This window comes from Symphalangus syndactylus, chromosome 3, assembly GCF_028878055.3.
Source record: "Symphalangus syndactylus isolate Jambi chromosome 3, NHGRI_mSymSyn1-v2.1_pri, whole genome shotgun sequence".
Taxonomy (NCBI): domain Eukaryota; kingdom Metazoa; phylum Chordata; class Mammalia; order Primates; family Hylobatidae; genus Symphalangus; species Symphalangus syndactylus.
In genome coordinates, this window is record NC_072425.2 from 44,962,672 (window position 1) to 44,978,327 (window position 15,656).

At 39.0% G+C, this 15,656-nt stretch overlaps 1 protein-coding gene across 4 annotated transcripts in view; it reads left to right on the forward strand.

Moving 5' to 3' along the window:
* Positions 1–15,656, forward strand: part of LOC134736184 (uncharacterized) — a 386,711-nt gene that overhangs the window by 6,005 nt on the left and 365,050 nt on the right. For all 4 annotated transcript variants that reach the window (XR_010120009.1, XR_010120011.1, XR_010120010.1 and 1 more), the window contains one exon: positions 5,870–5,995. Coding sequence is in view for 1 of the 4 variants with exons in the window: in XM_063636197.1 (XP_063492267.1) it covers positions 5,870–5,995 (126 nt within the window). In the remaining 3 variants the exon portion in view is untranslated. The remainder of the gene's footprint in view (positions 1–5,869; positions 5,996–15,656) is intronic.

The following is a 15,656-nucleotide window of genomic DNA, read 5'->3' on the forward strand; positions in this document are numbered from 1 at the left end:
GAGGCCTCCCTAGCCATGTGGAACTGTAAGTTCAATTAAATCTTTTTTTCTTCCCAGTCTCGGGCATGCCTTTATCAGCAGTGTGAAAACAGACTAATACTCTCACCCTCTCAAGTCCAGGTTTAATGTCCTCTTATAAGCTACTACAGCAATCTATGCTTATCCCTATAAAGGTCCTTATCATAATTAGTCGAATATTTCATCTTCTTATCTGTGACTGTACTAGATTCTAAGTTTCTTGAGGAAAGATATACATTATTATTTACTTAGAACCTAGTACGGTTCCTGGAACATCCTAGGAAAACCATGTATTTTACATGAATTAAGAAATAAATTTTCTAATATCATAAAGCAAGTATATGAAGAATCTGAGATAAAATCCAAATATGGCACAATGATATAGACCTAATAGGTTATCTTCCTGGCCCATTACTTTTCTGAGAACTGCAAAGAAAAGCCCAGGAAGAGCTCCTCCCCTCCAGATCTGAATGCTAACAGTTATGAGTCTCTGTTGTACCAGCCTGAACCCCTTCCTACCTTTGACCAGAGGGAATTGGTCCAGGAGCAGACACCTGAGTGGGCTTTTCTTTGCTGGAAGCCTTTTTATTACAGCTTCAATCTCATTACTTATGATAGGTCTGTTCAGGTTTTGGACTTCTTGGTTCAATCTTGGCAGGTTGTATGTGTCTAGAAATTTGTCTGTTTCTTCTAGATTTTCCAATTTATTGGCATATACTTGCTCATGGTAGTCTCTAATGATCTTTTGAATTTCTGCAGTTTAGATTATAATGTCTCCTTTTTCATCTCTGATTTTATTTCTTTGGGTCTTCTCTCTTTTTTCTTAGTCTAGCTAAAAGTTGATTGACTTTACTTATCTTTTCAAAAAACCACCGTATCATTTTATTGATCTTTTCTATTGTTCATTTTTATATCATTTATTTCTGCTCTGGTTTTTATTATTTATTTTCTTCTACTAATTTGAGGTTTGGTTTGCTCTTGTTTTCTAGTTCTTTAAGATGCATTGTTGGGTTGTTTGAAGTTTTTCTCCTTTTTTATTAGGTGGTTATTGCTATAAACTTTCCTCTTAGTACTGCTTCTGCTGTATCTCATGGCTTTTGGTATGTCATGTTTCCATTTTCATTTGTTTTAGGAAATTTTAAATTTCCTTCTTAATTTTTTCATTGACCTGCTGGTTAGTCAAGAGCCTATTATTTAATTTCTATGTGTTTAGATAGTTTCCAAAGTTCGTCTTGTTTTTGATTTCTAGTTTTATTCCATTATGGTCAGAGAAGGCACTTGATATTATTCTGATTTCTTTTTTTAGTGTTTTAAGACTTGTTTTGTGACCTAATATATGACCTATCCTTGAGAATGATTCATATAATAAAGAGAAGAATGTGTATTCTACAGGCATTAGATGAAATGTTCTGTAAATATCTATTAAGTCCATTTGGTCTATAGTACAGATTAAATCCAGTGTTTCCTTGTTGATTTTCTGTCTGGGTGATGTGTCCAATGCCGAAAATGGGGTGTTGAAGTCTCCCACTATCATTGTATTGGGGTCTATCTCTGACCTTAGTTTTAATAATATTTGCTTTGTATACCTGGGTGCTCTCCAGTGTTAGGTGCATATATGTTTAGAATTACTAAATTCTCTTGCTGAATTGACCCCTTTATCATTATATAATGACCTTCTTTGTCTCTTTTTATAGACTTTGTCTGAAATCTTTTGTCTAATAAAAATATAGCTGCTCCTGCTTGTAATCCCAGCACTTTGGGAGGCCGAAATGGGCAGATAACTTGAGGTCAGTAGTTCAAGACCAGCCTGGCCAACATGGTGAAACCCCGTCTCTACTGAAAATACAAAAATTCACCAGGCATGGTGGCATGTGCCTGTAATCCCAGCTATTCAGGAGGCTGAGGTGGGAGAATTGCTTGAACCCAGTAGGGCAGAGGTTGCAGTGAGCTGAGATCACGCCACTGCACTACAGCCTGGGCAACAGAGCGAGACTCCATCTCAAAAAAAAAAAAAAAAAAAAAAAGAACAAAAAGCGTATATGGCTGCTCCTGCTCCTTTTTTGTTTGTTTGTTTCAATTGGCATGGAACATTTTTTTCCATCTCTTTATTTTCAATCCATGTGTCTTTATAGGTAAAGTGTGTTTCCTGTAGACAACAGATCATTGTATCTTTTTTAATTAGTTCAACTACTCTGTGTCTTTTTGATTGGTGAGTTTAGTCCATTTATATTAAATGCTAATATTGATAAGTAAGGACTTACTTCTGCCATTTTATAATTTGTTTTCTTGTTGTTTTGTGGTCTTCCCTCCCTGCCTGCCTGCCTGCTTTCTTTCCTCCCTCCCTTCCACCCTTCCTTCCTTTTGTGAAGAGTATTTTCTCTGGTGGTATGTTTCAATTTCTTGCTTTTTACTTTTTGTGTATCTGCTGTAGGTTTTTAAATTTGAGGTTCTCATGAGGCATGGAAATAACAGCTTATAATCCATTATTTTAAGCTGATAACAACTAAACACTGGTTGTAAAAACAAACAAATAAGCAAAGAGTAATAAAAACTCTACACTTCAACTTCACTTTACGCTTTTAACTGCTTGCTTTTTAACTTTTTGGTGTTCTTATTTATATCTTACAGTGTCTGTCTTGAAAAGTTGTTGTAATTATTATTTTTGATAGGTTCATATTTTAATATTTCTGCTCAAGACATGAGTAATTTCCATACCACAATTACAGTGTTATGATATTGTGTGTTTGGCTGGGCACAGTAGCTCATGCCTATAACCCCAGCACTTTGGAAGGCCAAGACAGTCTTGGCCATGTTGCCCAGGCAGTCTCAACACCTTGAGCCCATGTGTTTGAGACTAGCCTGGGCAACATGGCAAGACCCTGTCTCTACAAAAATTTTTTAAAAAATAAGCCAGGCACGGTGGCATGAGCCTGTGGTCCCAGCTACTTGGAAGGCTGAGGTGAGAGGATCACCTGAGCCCAGGAGTTGAGGATGCAGTGAGCTGTGTTATTAATAGCACCACTGCACTGCAGGCTGGATGGGCAACAAAGCTAGACCCTGTCTTAAGAAAAAAACTTCCATTTTTGTTTGTTTACTTATTATTACCAGTGAGTTTTGTACCTTCAGATCACTTCTTATTGCTTAACATCCTTTTCTTTCAGATTGAAGGACTCCCTTTAGCATTTCTTATAGGACAAGTTTGGTGTTGATGAAATCCCTCAGCTTTTGTTTCTCTGGGAAAGTCTCTATTTATTCCTCATGGTTGAAGTATATTTTTACCGGATATACTATTCTAGGATAAAAGTTTTTTCTTCATTACTTTAAATATGTCATGCCACTCTGTCACGCCATATGTACTGCCATGTCAAACCTGTAAGGTTTCCATTGAGAAGTCTGCTGCCAGACATATTGGAGCTCCTTTGTATGTTATTTGGTTGTTTTCTTTGGCTGCTTTTAAGGTTCTTTCTTTCCTTCACCTTTGAGAGTTTGATTATTAAATGCTTTGAAGTAGTGTTCTTTGGGTTAAATCTGCTTGGTGTTCTATAATCTTCTTGTGCTTAAATACTGATATCTTTCTCCAGGTTTGGAATGTTCCCTGTTATTATCCCTTTTAATAAATTTCTACCCCAATCTCTCTCTACCTTCTCTTTAAAGCCAGTAACTCTTAGATTTGCCCTTTTGAGGCTTTTTCTAGATCTTGTAGGCATGCTTTATTCTTTTTTATTCTTTTTTATTTTGTCTCCTGTGACTGTGTATTTTCAGGTAGCCTATCTTCAGGCTCACTCATTCTTTCTTCTGCTTGATCAGTTCTGTTGTTGAGATACTCTGATTCCTTCTTCAGTATGTCAGTTGAATTTCTGAGCTTCAGAATTTCTGGTTGGTTTTTAAAAATTATTCGAATCTGCTTGTTAAATTTATCTGATATGATTCTGAATTCCTTCTCTGTGTTATCTTGAATTTTGCTGTACTTCCTCAAAAGAGCTATTTTGAATTCTCTGTCTGAATGTTCATGTAATTCTGTCACTCCAGAATTGGTCACTGGTGCCTTATTTATGTTGTTTAGTGAGGTCATGTTTTCCTTGATGGTCTTGATGCTTGTGGATATTCAGTAATGTCTGGGCGTTGAAGAGTTAGGTGTAGTCTTTGCAGTCTGGGCTTGTTTGTACCTATCCTTCTTGGGAAGGATTTCCAGGTATTCAGAGGGAATTGAGTGTTGTGATGTAAGTCTCTGTTCACTGTAAGCATATCTGCATTAGGGGCCACCCTAAGCCCAGTAATACTGTGACTCTTGCAGACTCGTAGATGTATTGCCTTGGTGGTCTTGGGTAAGATCTGAGAGAATTCCCTGGATTACCAGGCACAGACTCTTGTTCACATCTCTTACTTATCCCAAATAAATGGAGTCTCTCCATGATGAGCTGCCTGGATCTGGGGGAGGAGTGACACAAGCACCCCCATAACCACCACCACTGGGACTGTGCTGGGTCATACCTGTAGCCAGCATAGCACTACGTCTCGCCCAAGGCCTGCAGCAGCCACTGCCTGGCTACTGCCAGTGTTCACTCAAGGCTCAAGGGCTCTTCAGCCAGCAGGTGGCAAATCCAGCCAGCCTTCTGTCCTTCCCTTCAGGACTATAGGCTCCCCTCAGCCCAGGGCAGGTCCAAAAATGCTATCTGGGAGCCAGGGCCTGGAGCTGGGAACCTTAGGCAGCTCCTTAGTGCTTTATTTTACTGTGGCTGAGCTAGCACCTAAGCCACAAGACAAAGTCCTTTCCACTCTTATCTCTCCTTTCCTCAAGCAGAAGGAGTCTCTCCCCATGGCCACCACCACCCCAGGCCTATGGCAAGTACTGCTTGGTTTACACAAGTCCAAGGGCTCTTCAGTCAGCTTGCAGTGAATGCTGCCAGGCCTGGGTCTCTCTTTAGGGCAGTGTGCTCCCCTCTGGCCCAGGGTTAGTTGAGAAGTACCATCCAGGAGCAAAGTCCTGGAATCAGAGACCCCAGGAGCCCACTTGGTGCTTTACCTTACTGTGGCCAAGCTAGCTGCAAGGCTTACTCTTCCCTCTCCTTTCGTTAAACCAAAGGAGTCTCTCTCCATAGCCACTACAGCTGGGAATGTGCTGGGTCACACCTGAAGCTAGCATAGCACTCAATCTCATCCAAGTCCTGTGACAAGTACTGCCTTGCTGCCACTGGTGTTTATTCAAGACCCAAGTGCTCTTTAGTCAGCAAGAGATGAATCCTGCCATAACTGTGTCCTTCAGTTTAAGGCAGAGGGTCCCCTTCTGGCCCACAGTGTCTAGAAATGTTGTTCAGGAACTAGGACTGGTTTTGGGGCTTCAGGACTCTTCCTAGTACCCTGTTCTACTGTGGCCGAGATGGTATACAAGTTGCAAGACAGAGTCTTCTTTGCTCTTCTCTCTCCTCTCCTCAAGTGGAAGGAAGGAGTCTCTTTTGGAGCTGCAAGCTGTGCTGCCCAGGGTTAAGGGAGGTTTGACACAAGCACTCCCTTGGCCACCCCAGCTGGCGTCTCACTAGGTCACGTGCCCCCCAGGTCCACTGGCTCTGAGTCCAGCACAGTACCAGGACTTGCCCAGGAAATGTAGTCCTTGTTGCTTAGACTGCCTTTCACGTTTATTTAGGGTCCTAGAGCACTTTAGCCCATGGTCATGTGGCTTGCTGTAACTCAGGTTCTGACTTTGGGGATGGATGATCCCCCTCTGGCTAGGGCTGGTCTAAATGCTCCCTCTGTTAGCACCAGCTAAATTCTTTCTTGTGTTGCTTTCCACTATGACAGGCAGCACTGAGTTCCAATGCAAAGTCTCACAATCACTGTTCTCTTCCTCCTCCAGGCATACAGGTTCTCTCTCCTCACCACGCGGCTGCTGCTGGAGGATGGAGGAGGTGTGGTGTCAGCAATTCAAGACTGTCTTTCCTACCCTCTTCAGTGCCCTTTCTTGATAAGCTGTTTAAACCAGGTACTGTGATCACTCACCTGATTTTTGGTTCTTACAACGGGGCTTTCTTGTGTGGATAGTTTTTCAATTTGCTATTCCTGGAGGGGAGATGTTCATTGAAGGTGTCTGGCTCCACCTCCCTCCAATCTATCCCTCATTTTTCTTTGTTTTAACTAGCTCAAATGAACTTCTACTTTCAATCTAGATAATTCTAACTATTGTAGACACAAAATCCCATGTTTCTACTATCTTATATATCAATTTAAACATCTATATAATGAATCCACTGACTTTAGTACTTAAACCTCACCACTGTCTGCTTTATTGTCCTCTGCCACCACACACACCATCACCAAACAGTCTGTTCATATATATATAGTAAGGTTAAAGAGGCTTTATAGCAAACCCAAATGAGTAAACGCTTTCCCATTCACTACAGAGGAATTTGATAATCATTTTATATATGGAGTGGCTTAAATGCCCAGAAATCTGCTTATAAATTTCGTTCCCTTTTTCCCTCTTCCCCTTTTTGTTCTTTAGATTAGCTAGTTTAGTTATTCTTACAACTTAGTGTGCCTAAGAATTACTGCATAAAATAGTATTTATAAAGTCATGCTTAATGAACCTTTTGGGCAATGTAAAGAATTTTCGAGGGTAATTTTGACTATGTAATTTTTGCTTTGTTCACTGACTTTAATTCCTCTTATTCACATCCCTTACCATCTTAACTCTTCCTCAAAAATGGAGCTTTACACTATGCTTACAATGAGAACACAGTAAACAAACAGCACTAAAATTATATTAAATGTTATTTTTACCTTAGCAGTTTACAAGGCACTTTGGATTTTGTAGTACCTTAGTTATTATTATTATGAATGTCAATATCACATGATAGATGAACACACATGCAAGTTAATAGAAATTCCACATGAGCCCAACCTTATTTTCTAACTTTATTTCCAATTACTTTCCATCACACATCTTTAGTTCTAACCAAATTGAAATTCTCAGTGTTTTTTAATCCCAATCCTTTCCCCAGTCCCATCCTGTGCCTTCCACCTGGGATATTCTCTACCAATTGCTCTTCCCTCTGAGCATGTCCAAATCATACTCATCTTTCCATGTTCATACCAACTATGGCCTCTCCTAATATTTCTAGAATTTCTAGATTTAATGCCTCCTTCCTCCAAATGACTACCTTATAATGTGGACTTTCTGGTTTTTTTGACCCATCAGTCTACATTTTAGTACAGTAATTTGGTATGTGTCCTGTTGTCCCTCCAGTGCTTTAAACCTTTCAGCTCTCTGTTTAAAAGTAATAACAGTAACAATATATTGGGTGATGATAGCTTATGGATAAGTCAAATGAATGGCATAAATGCTTTAAGGGGTGGGAGGGAGGAATTGGGAATAAGGTAACTGCACTATCTCTAGAGTGGCATTTTGTTACTTGAAAGTGGACTTAGATCAGTTGTGAATGTATATTGGAAACTCTAGGGCAACTACTTAAAAAATTCAAAAAGAAGTGTAATTGATATGCAAAAGAAGATAGAAAAGAAGGGGGAGCAAAAATAAACAAAGAACAAATGCAATGAGTAGAAAACATTAGGAACATGTAGATGTTAAACCAAATGCATCAATAGCCACTTTAAGTGTGAATTGTCCAAATATATCAATTTTTTGTGAGTGTGGTTGTCAGACAATAAAAAACAAGACCCATATGTTGTCTACAAGAAACTCACTCTATAAAGACACAAGTAGGTTAAAAGTAATGGAATGGTGGAAGAGATACCATGCTGTATTCATTAGATAGGGCTTCCATAACAAAGTTCTAGAAATTGGTGGCTTAAACAAGGGAAATTTATGTTCTCACAATCTGGAGGTTAGAAGTCTGAGATCAAGGTGTTGGCAGAATTATTTTTTCTGAGGATCATGAAGGAAGGATCTGTTCTTAGCCTCTCTCCTTGGCTTGTAGATGGCCATCTTCTCCCTCTTGAGTAGAATATAGAGTTCCCTCTGTTCATGTCTGTGTCCGAATTTCCTCTTCATATAAGGACACTAACCATAGTGGATTAGGGCCCATTCTTATGACCTTATTTTAATCTTATACCTCTTTAAAGACCCCGTATCCAAATATACAAGTCACATTCTGAGGTATTGGGAGTTAGAACTTCAACAACAAAAATCTGGGGGAGGGGACACAATTCAACCCATAATATATGCTAACACTATTCAAAAGAAAGCTGGAGTAGCTCTATTAATTGCGGTCAATGCAGACTTCAGAACAAGGAAAATTACCAGGGATGAAGAAGAGCACTTACCTAATGATAAATGGTTCAATTCTCCAAGAGGACAAAACAATCCTTAATGTGTACACACCTGACAACAGAGCATCAAAATACATGAGGCAAAAACCAGTACAAATGCACGGAGTAATAGACAAGGTGCCTTACAAATAGAATTCGGGAGCAATGGTGCAAAAATTAATTTCCTTAAACATGTTATTTCTTCCGGGAGCAACAGGATTGTTAAAGAACCAAGGAAGTATAACAATAGGGCAAAATTATTCCTGAGATAACAAATATTTCAAGATTCCTGTCGGAGAAGCTGTCGGAGCTCTCTTTTACAGGATTATAGAATCTATTCTCTGTCCTTTGACAACTGACACTCTCACCAGTAAACCTTTTAATCCCCCAAGTAGTGGAATACATTTAAGGAATTGGAAATCGTCAAAATTCACAAAGAGCACCACCCTCTCTCCTCTTATCCCAGGAAGCCCCAAATTCTATTGTCATATCCCTTAGGGGATTTTTTCCCCTTTTGTAGGCTTCAGTTGTTTTTAGGAGCTTTTTGAGTAATATTTATATTTCTAGCCAAAGATACATTAACTTTAATATTTCCTTGGCAGATTAGTACTAAAGAGAGAAATGTTGCTTGTTTCATGGAAATAAATTGATAGGTTCAGCAACTGTCATTTTGCTTATATAAGTGAACACTTCAGAAGAGAAGTGTTTTGAACCTGAGCAAATGGTTTTAAATATGGAAAAAAATTTCCTGAATCCCAGTACTTAAATATTAAAGGACATAATTGGTAAGTTTAAATCTTTCCAACATCTGGTAAGTGCTTTCTCATTCACTCATTCAGTCTGCACCACCAGCATGTCAGCCACTATGCTGAGTCCTGGTGATTGAAAGTTTAAAAAGATCCTGTTTCTGTCTTCCAGGGTTCACAGTCTGGGAGGGAACACAGACATGTTACTAAATACAGTATAATTAATAACTGTTAGATTAGCTGTCCCTACAAAAATGCTATAGAAAGACACACAGAGCTGGCAACTTAAGAGTTTAGTCAGTACATGAGCATTATCACAGAAGGAAGAAATAGCATTCTCAACAGAGAGAACATATGTAAAAAGCACAGAAAAAAATGCAACAGTGGTGTGTCCAGCTCCCTCAGAGTAGTGGGAGTAACAAGAGGAGACTCTGAAACTCAACTTGATTTAGGATGAATAATTTAAGTGGCATGTCTGTGCAGCTTTCTGCCTCATAGTTAGCGCCTACAAGTGCTAAAGCATAAAATCAGAGAAGGCTGCCCAAAAACAGGATGAGTAACTACCTCAGATGTATTTATCAAAGTTCATATTGATCATGTTTCTATTTGTTTCAGGTCTTATCATGGCACAATTTGGTTTTTATCTTTGTTGTGTTCTCTCCATCTAAGACACATACCGTATAGACTCACAAATTCATAACACCTACAGATTACTTATGGGGGCTTCCGAGGCCTTCCTCAATTTTTTTTTAAATTTCAAAAACATTTTAAGAGACAGGGTCTCGCTATATTGCCCAGGCTGGAGTGCAGTGGCTTTTCACAGGTGTGATTATAGCACAAATGTGCCTGGCTTCACATTTAAATTTAAATCTCCAGCCTCACCAGGTGCAGTGGCTCACGTCTGTAACCCAAGCACTTTGGGAAGCTGAGGCAGGAGGATCGCTTGAGTCCAGGAGTTTGAGACCAGCCTGGGCAACATGAGACCCCATCTCTACAGAAAATTTTAAAAGTAATAATTAAAAAATAAAAACCTCCAGCCTCATAGGCTATTTTCTGAACCAGGTTCCTATAATTCTTCAATATCCCATCCACTTTCTTGCCTCTATGCATTTGCTCAAGCTATACCTCTTTGGAATGCCTCTGCCTCTTTTCCGTTGATCAGAACTTTATCCCTCCTTGAAGACCTACCTCAAATGTATTTTCTCCTCCAAAACCTTCCCTCATTTCCCCAGCCTGTGCTCCCATAATACCTTGATTTAATTTTGCTCTGTGTTATAGTAATTCACATACCCGTCTTTCCAGCTAGAGCAGAAACTTTTTGAGGGCAGGGACTTTGTCATAATTATTTTGTGTTCCCAGCACCTGGTACATGACCGGGAATGTGGCACTTGATAAATGTTTGTTTTAAATGACCTGTTCGTCTCATTGCCTTTGTGTTCTCATTAGTGTCCTCTCCAGTTTCATAACTGAGTTTCTCCAGCTGAGCAAACCTTCTGAAGCTCAATTTATCACTGAGGCTGAGATTAGAGGAAGAATTAAAAAACTACCCAAGGCACAGGGTCACCACCCTGACAGCACAGCGAATCACTTAGAAACCTTTTAAAAGATGTAGTTGCTCCCAGCACTTTGGGAGGCCGAGGCGGGTGGATCACGAGGTCAGAAATTCGAGAACAGCCTGGCCAACATAGTGAACTCCCGTCTCTACCAAAAATACAAAAAATTAGCCGGGCATGCTGGGGGGCACCTATAATCCCAGCTACTCCGGAGGCTTCAGCAGGAGAATCACTTGAACCTGGGAGGTGGAGGTTACAGTGAGCCGAGATCGCGCCATTGCACTCCAGTTCTACGACAGTGTGAGACTCCGTCTCAAAAAAAACCAAAAAGATGTAGTTGCCTGGGCCCCACCTTCAGAGATCTTGACTTACTTGTCCTGGAGTAGAAATCAGGTGTCAATATATTTTCTGTAAACAATTCTAAAGTATAGTCAGTTTTGGGAACTACAAACCTGAAGGGTGGATGGGAAATTATTGCTGGGCCCCATATATAAGTTAGAATAATTTCTAATTTGCTTTTCTCAAAAGGTAATGCTTTTCACAGAAAAACATAGCTAAAAGAATGGAGATCACACAGTCTGGATGAAGTTGACCTTTTTTCCAAAAAAATCTTTGCCATCAGGAGCCTGAGTTACGCTATGGGAGGAATCACACAATTGGCATGATACTCACCTTTGAGTTCCTGCTTAGCATGTCTAGAGAATCTCAGTGCTCCCCGTCATAGACATCTTTAAAATCTTATTCAAGGAAGCCATAAAGTGAACTGAAATCAAAATGCCAAGCACCAAATCATGAGATGAGTAATGAAAGCTTGAAAGTTCCCAGTTCCCTTGAGGGTCTCGACATGGATGTTCCCTGTGACATGCAGTCAATGGAATGGGAGAACAGGGCCAGATACCATGAGGAGGACCCCATGTTGCATAACTCCAAGGCCATGTGCACAGTATGGGCCATGTGAAGAGTGCCCCCTGGAGTTGTGTAGTGCTGCATCTTAGCACAGGGACTTTCCAGTCCTCAAACCCAAAAGATTTCTGGTGGTGGCCTCCAGTTTGCTTCTGTTCTCCAGCCTTCTTCTGGCTTGGAGCTGTCACTCAGAACCAAGGTGAAGGATGAAGAGTCTCCTTATCAAAATCTATCTGCTGGAGTCTTTTCCTACCTGAGGATGTCTTCACCAGAAATTCCCCTAACTGGCAGCTCTTGTCAATGCATTCTGGATCCCCCTGATGGATTCCAGCTAGACTTGGTTCTTAAATCAGTCACTGTAGCGGAGTTTCAGAAAGGATTTAAATTCCTTTTCATCACCAGTACTCCTCTTCTCTTTCCCCATTGGTCAAAGTGTCCATAGAGCAGGAGAGTACATAACTTTATTTTCAGATTAGGGCCGTTTCAGGGTGTGTGTGTGTGTGAAATTTAACAGTCTAAGGGCAAAGAAGTAAAATAAAGCAGTATTATCTATTTAAAAATTATCCCAGAACCTTCCAGAGAGTGGGAACCTTAAAAATGTTAATTTCTATTGTTCTTGGCAGATGATAAAATGAATGCAGTGATGGTGGTGAAATCTACTGAGTAGCTTTCACTTTTTATATTTTTAGAGAGAGCAGAGAAAGCAGCAGGGTCCTCACAGTAAGGAGAGGATTAATTTTTTCCAAATGAATTGTAAAAATCAAAAAAATAGGAATTTTGGATAAGAAACCATTTTTTATAAAGGACTATATAAAATGAATGGAGTTATTTTGATAATAGATGCCAAACTGAATGCCACAAGGGTTTGAAGAAGAGAAAGAGACCACAACCTGTTGTGGAAATCAGGAGGAAATGTTATCTCCCATTTAATAAGGATGTGATCTTGTACAAGATGTGGTTTCTGCATTGTGGAGCCAGGACCATGATCCCTGCCCTGACTACAAAACAAGGCTGATTATGAGAATAGAATTGGATTTTTTGTGTCTGCACTTGTGTCTGCACTTTGTGTCTGCACAATACAAATACAAAGTGATGTTATTGTAGCTATTATTGGTGATGAAGATATTATTATCGATTTTGAAGAAATTGGCCAGCATTTAACTGGCAGAGCTGGCAGGGGAAGGCCTTACAGGTAGAGAAAAGAGGACTGGAGAGGTTTCTGCCAATTTTCTTGGGTGATTGAGAATCCCTGTATAAAAGAGTTGTTTCTGAGCATCTGTTGACACCTACATTGTCACTAGACCTGTGACAATGCTAGTAATACGATATTGAATAAGAAATGCTATCTGCCTTCAGGGAGCTCACCTTGACTTGGTTTTGAGGATGGCTTCAAATAGCAGATCAAGAAATGTATAGTTAATGTATAGGCAGTGGAGAGCCACTGGAAGGTTTTAGAGCAGAGGAATGACATATTTTAGGCCCTCCTGACAAAATACAGTATTTAATTCAGCTTTCAACCAGCTTACCACCAGGAAGTATTTTTGGCTAGCAGATGATTGAGCTCTGCAAGCCCCAGCCTTCAAGAACCTGGAGTGTTGTACCCCTCTACATAGCACTTTTTTTTTTTTTAATTATACTTTAGGTTTTAGGGTACATGTGCACAATGTGCAGGTTTGTTACATATGTATCCATGTACCATGTTGATTTCCTGCACCCATTAACTCATCATTTAGCATTAGGTATATCTCCTAATGCTGTCCCTCCCCACTCCCCCAACCCCACAACAGTCCCCGGAGTGTGATGTTCCCCTTCCTGTGTCCATGAGTTCTCATTGTTCAATTTCCACCTATGAGTGAGAACATGCGGTGTTTGGTTTTTTGTCCTTGCGATAGTTTACTGAGAATGATGTTTTCCAGTTTCATCCATGTCCCTACAAAGGACACGAACTCATCATTTTTTATGGCTGCATAGTATTCCGTGGTGTATATGTGCCACATTTTCTTAATCCAGTCTATTGTTGTTGGACATTTGGGTTGGTTCCAACTCTTTGCTATTGTGAATAGTGCCGCAATAAACATACATGTGCATGTGTCTTTATAGCAGCATGATTTATAGTCCTTTGGGTATATACCCAGTAATGGGATGGCTGGGTCAAATGGTATTTCTAGTTCTAGATCCCTGAGGAATCGCCACACTGACATCAAAAAACTTGTGAATAATGGAACTGATTGTTTCCTTCTTTGCAATGACTGTAGAAAGCCTAAGCTAAATTTAACCAAGTACATAGGACTTCAAACAATGAATAGGAATCCCTGCTTCAGCCCTGGCTAATTTTTCCCACATCCACTTTATTTTTAGTCCTTCCCTTGCTTTTATAAAATGTTGTTGAATTATATGTAGTTTTGTAAATCAGGAAAAAGATTAATTATAAATAGATAAATATCATTTCTTATTTTTTATTTCTTATTTAGTTAACTTTTGTTGAAGATTATTTGAAATGTCCATAGGAGACATTTGCATGGATGAGGTATATTGGAAAAGTAATGTTACAGATGTTACTTTCTAACATTACTGCTCATCTCCTAACTTAAAATTCTGTTAAAGTCATGTATAACATAACACTTGAATACGATGTGAACCTATCAGCAACAACATTTGTGCATTTGAAGTTTGAATTCTGCTTTCAAAAGAATTTAACAAAAGATACAAACTTAAAACTACCTAAATCTTTGTTCCCATGTGTTTTTAAAATTCTGTTTAAGTTTAAATAAAGGAGCTATGATTTATAGCCTATCAGAACGTTAGAAGATAAAATCTGCTATCCTGATTTTAAAAATCATACATATAAAAATTCATTTGAAATGAAATGAAATCTGTTCTTTAACTAAAAGTTACTTATAATGCTTGGATTACATTGCTAGATCAGAAGAAAGGAAGGTATAGAGAAGTCTGTATGTATTTCTGTGTTCAATCTGCCTTATCATTTTAAACTTACATTTTTAAACATTTGAAAGCAAGATAATATTTAAGAATTTGGAAAGTATTAAGGACATTTTTCTCTATTAAAAATTTCTCTTTAGAGATTGCTTTTAGGGCCAATTTACAAGACCCACAACTAAATTGTTGTTTTTTTTATTTTTTTTTGGTTTATATGTATACCCTAATCTTTGCATTCCTCTTTCCCTCTACCCCATCCTTCAACTGACTAGGTGATCAAAGTTTATCTCTTTTTGTTTCTGATAGAACTGACTGTTTCTGGAAAAGGTAAACATCTATTCTCCAAAGGGCAGTGACTTTCTACCTGTGAAAATAAAAAGTAAACTTCAGAAGAAAATTCTGAAAGAGGAATTTAGAGATGTTCCAAATAAAGGCAATATAGTTTCACTGGAACTGAAATGTTGCCTTCCAATTCTACTACAGAAGGCAGAGTGGCACATGTGGCACCTGGTTGGGATGGACTCATTAAAGGATTTAACCCAGACTTCTGATCAACAAATATTGCTGCTACATTAACTGATTTGCAACAAAGAAAGAAAATATCATCCAGTTGATCTTATTATTTAAATATGGGCTCAAATCTTAAATCTGACAAACAAATAAATATGTCTGAAAAGTAAATAGTAAATGGTGAACTGGTATGGCTGAGGCATTTGTACTGAACTCATGCTGCTTCCTGGAGATCACTGCATTCTTTTCTGTGCTCAGTAATCTACTTAAACTATGTCAGAGATTCGCCTGAGACTTACTTTGCTGTCCTTTCTGGCTCAGATTATTTCTTTATTTAGAAAATCAGAACGTTTGTTTGTTTTTAGGGTTCAAGCACCTCTTCTCATCTCTATAATGTCTCCAAATGTCTCTGAGGATTCCTAAAACTATCTGTGTTTCTTGCACATGATGGTATAATTTATCTGTGTCTAGAGATCTGAAGTCAGGCAAAGTAGTTAAGGGCACTCTTTCTTCTTCCTCATATATCTTGAGACACAGTTCTCTGCTCTTGTGGTTTGTCTGACCCTTCTGAGTTCCTGTTATGCTTCCATTTGCACCAGAAGACAGTGGAAATCAAGTGAAATTAAATATAAAATGTCAGAACTAGAAAAGCTATTAGACCAAGTTTACATAAAGAAATGAGAGGGATTTAATCTGCTTTGTTCCTTACTAAGACATGTACATGGGG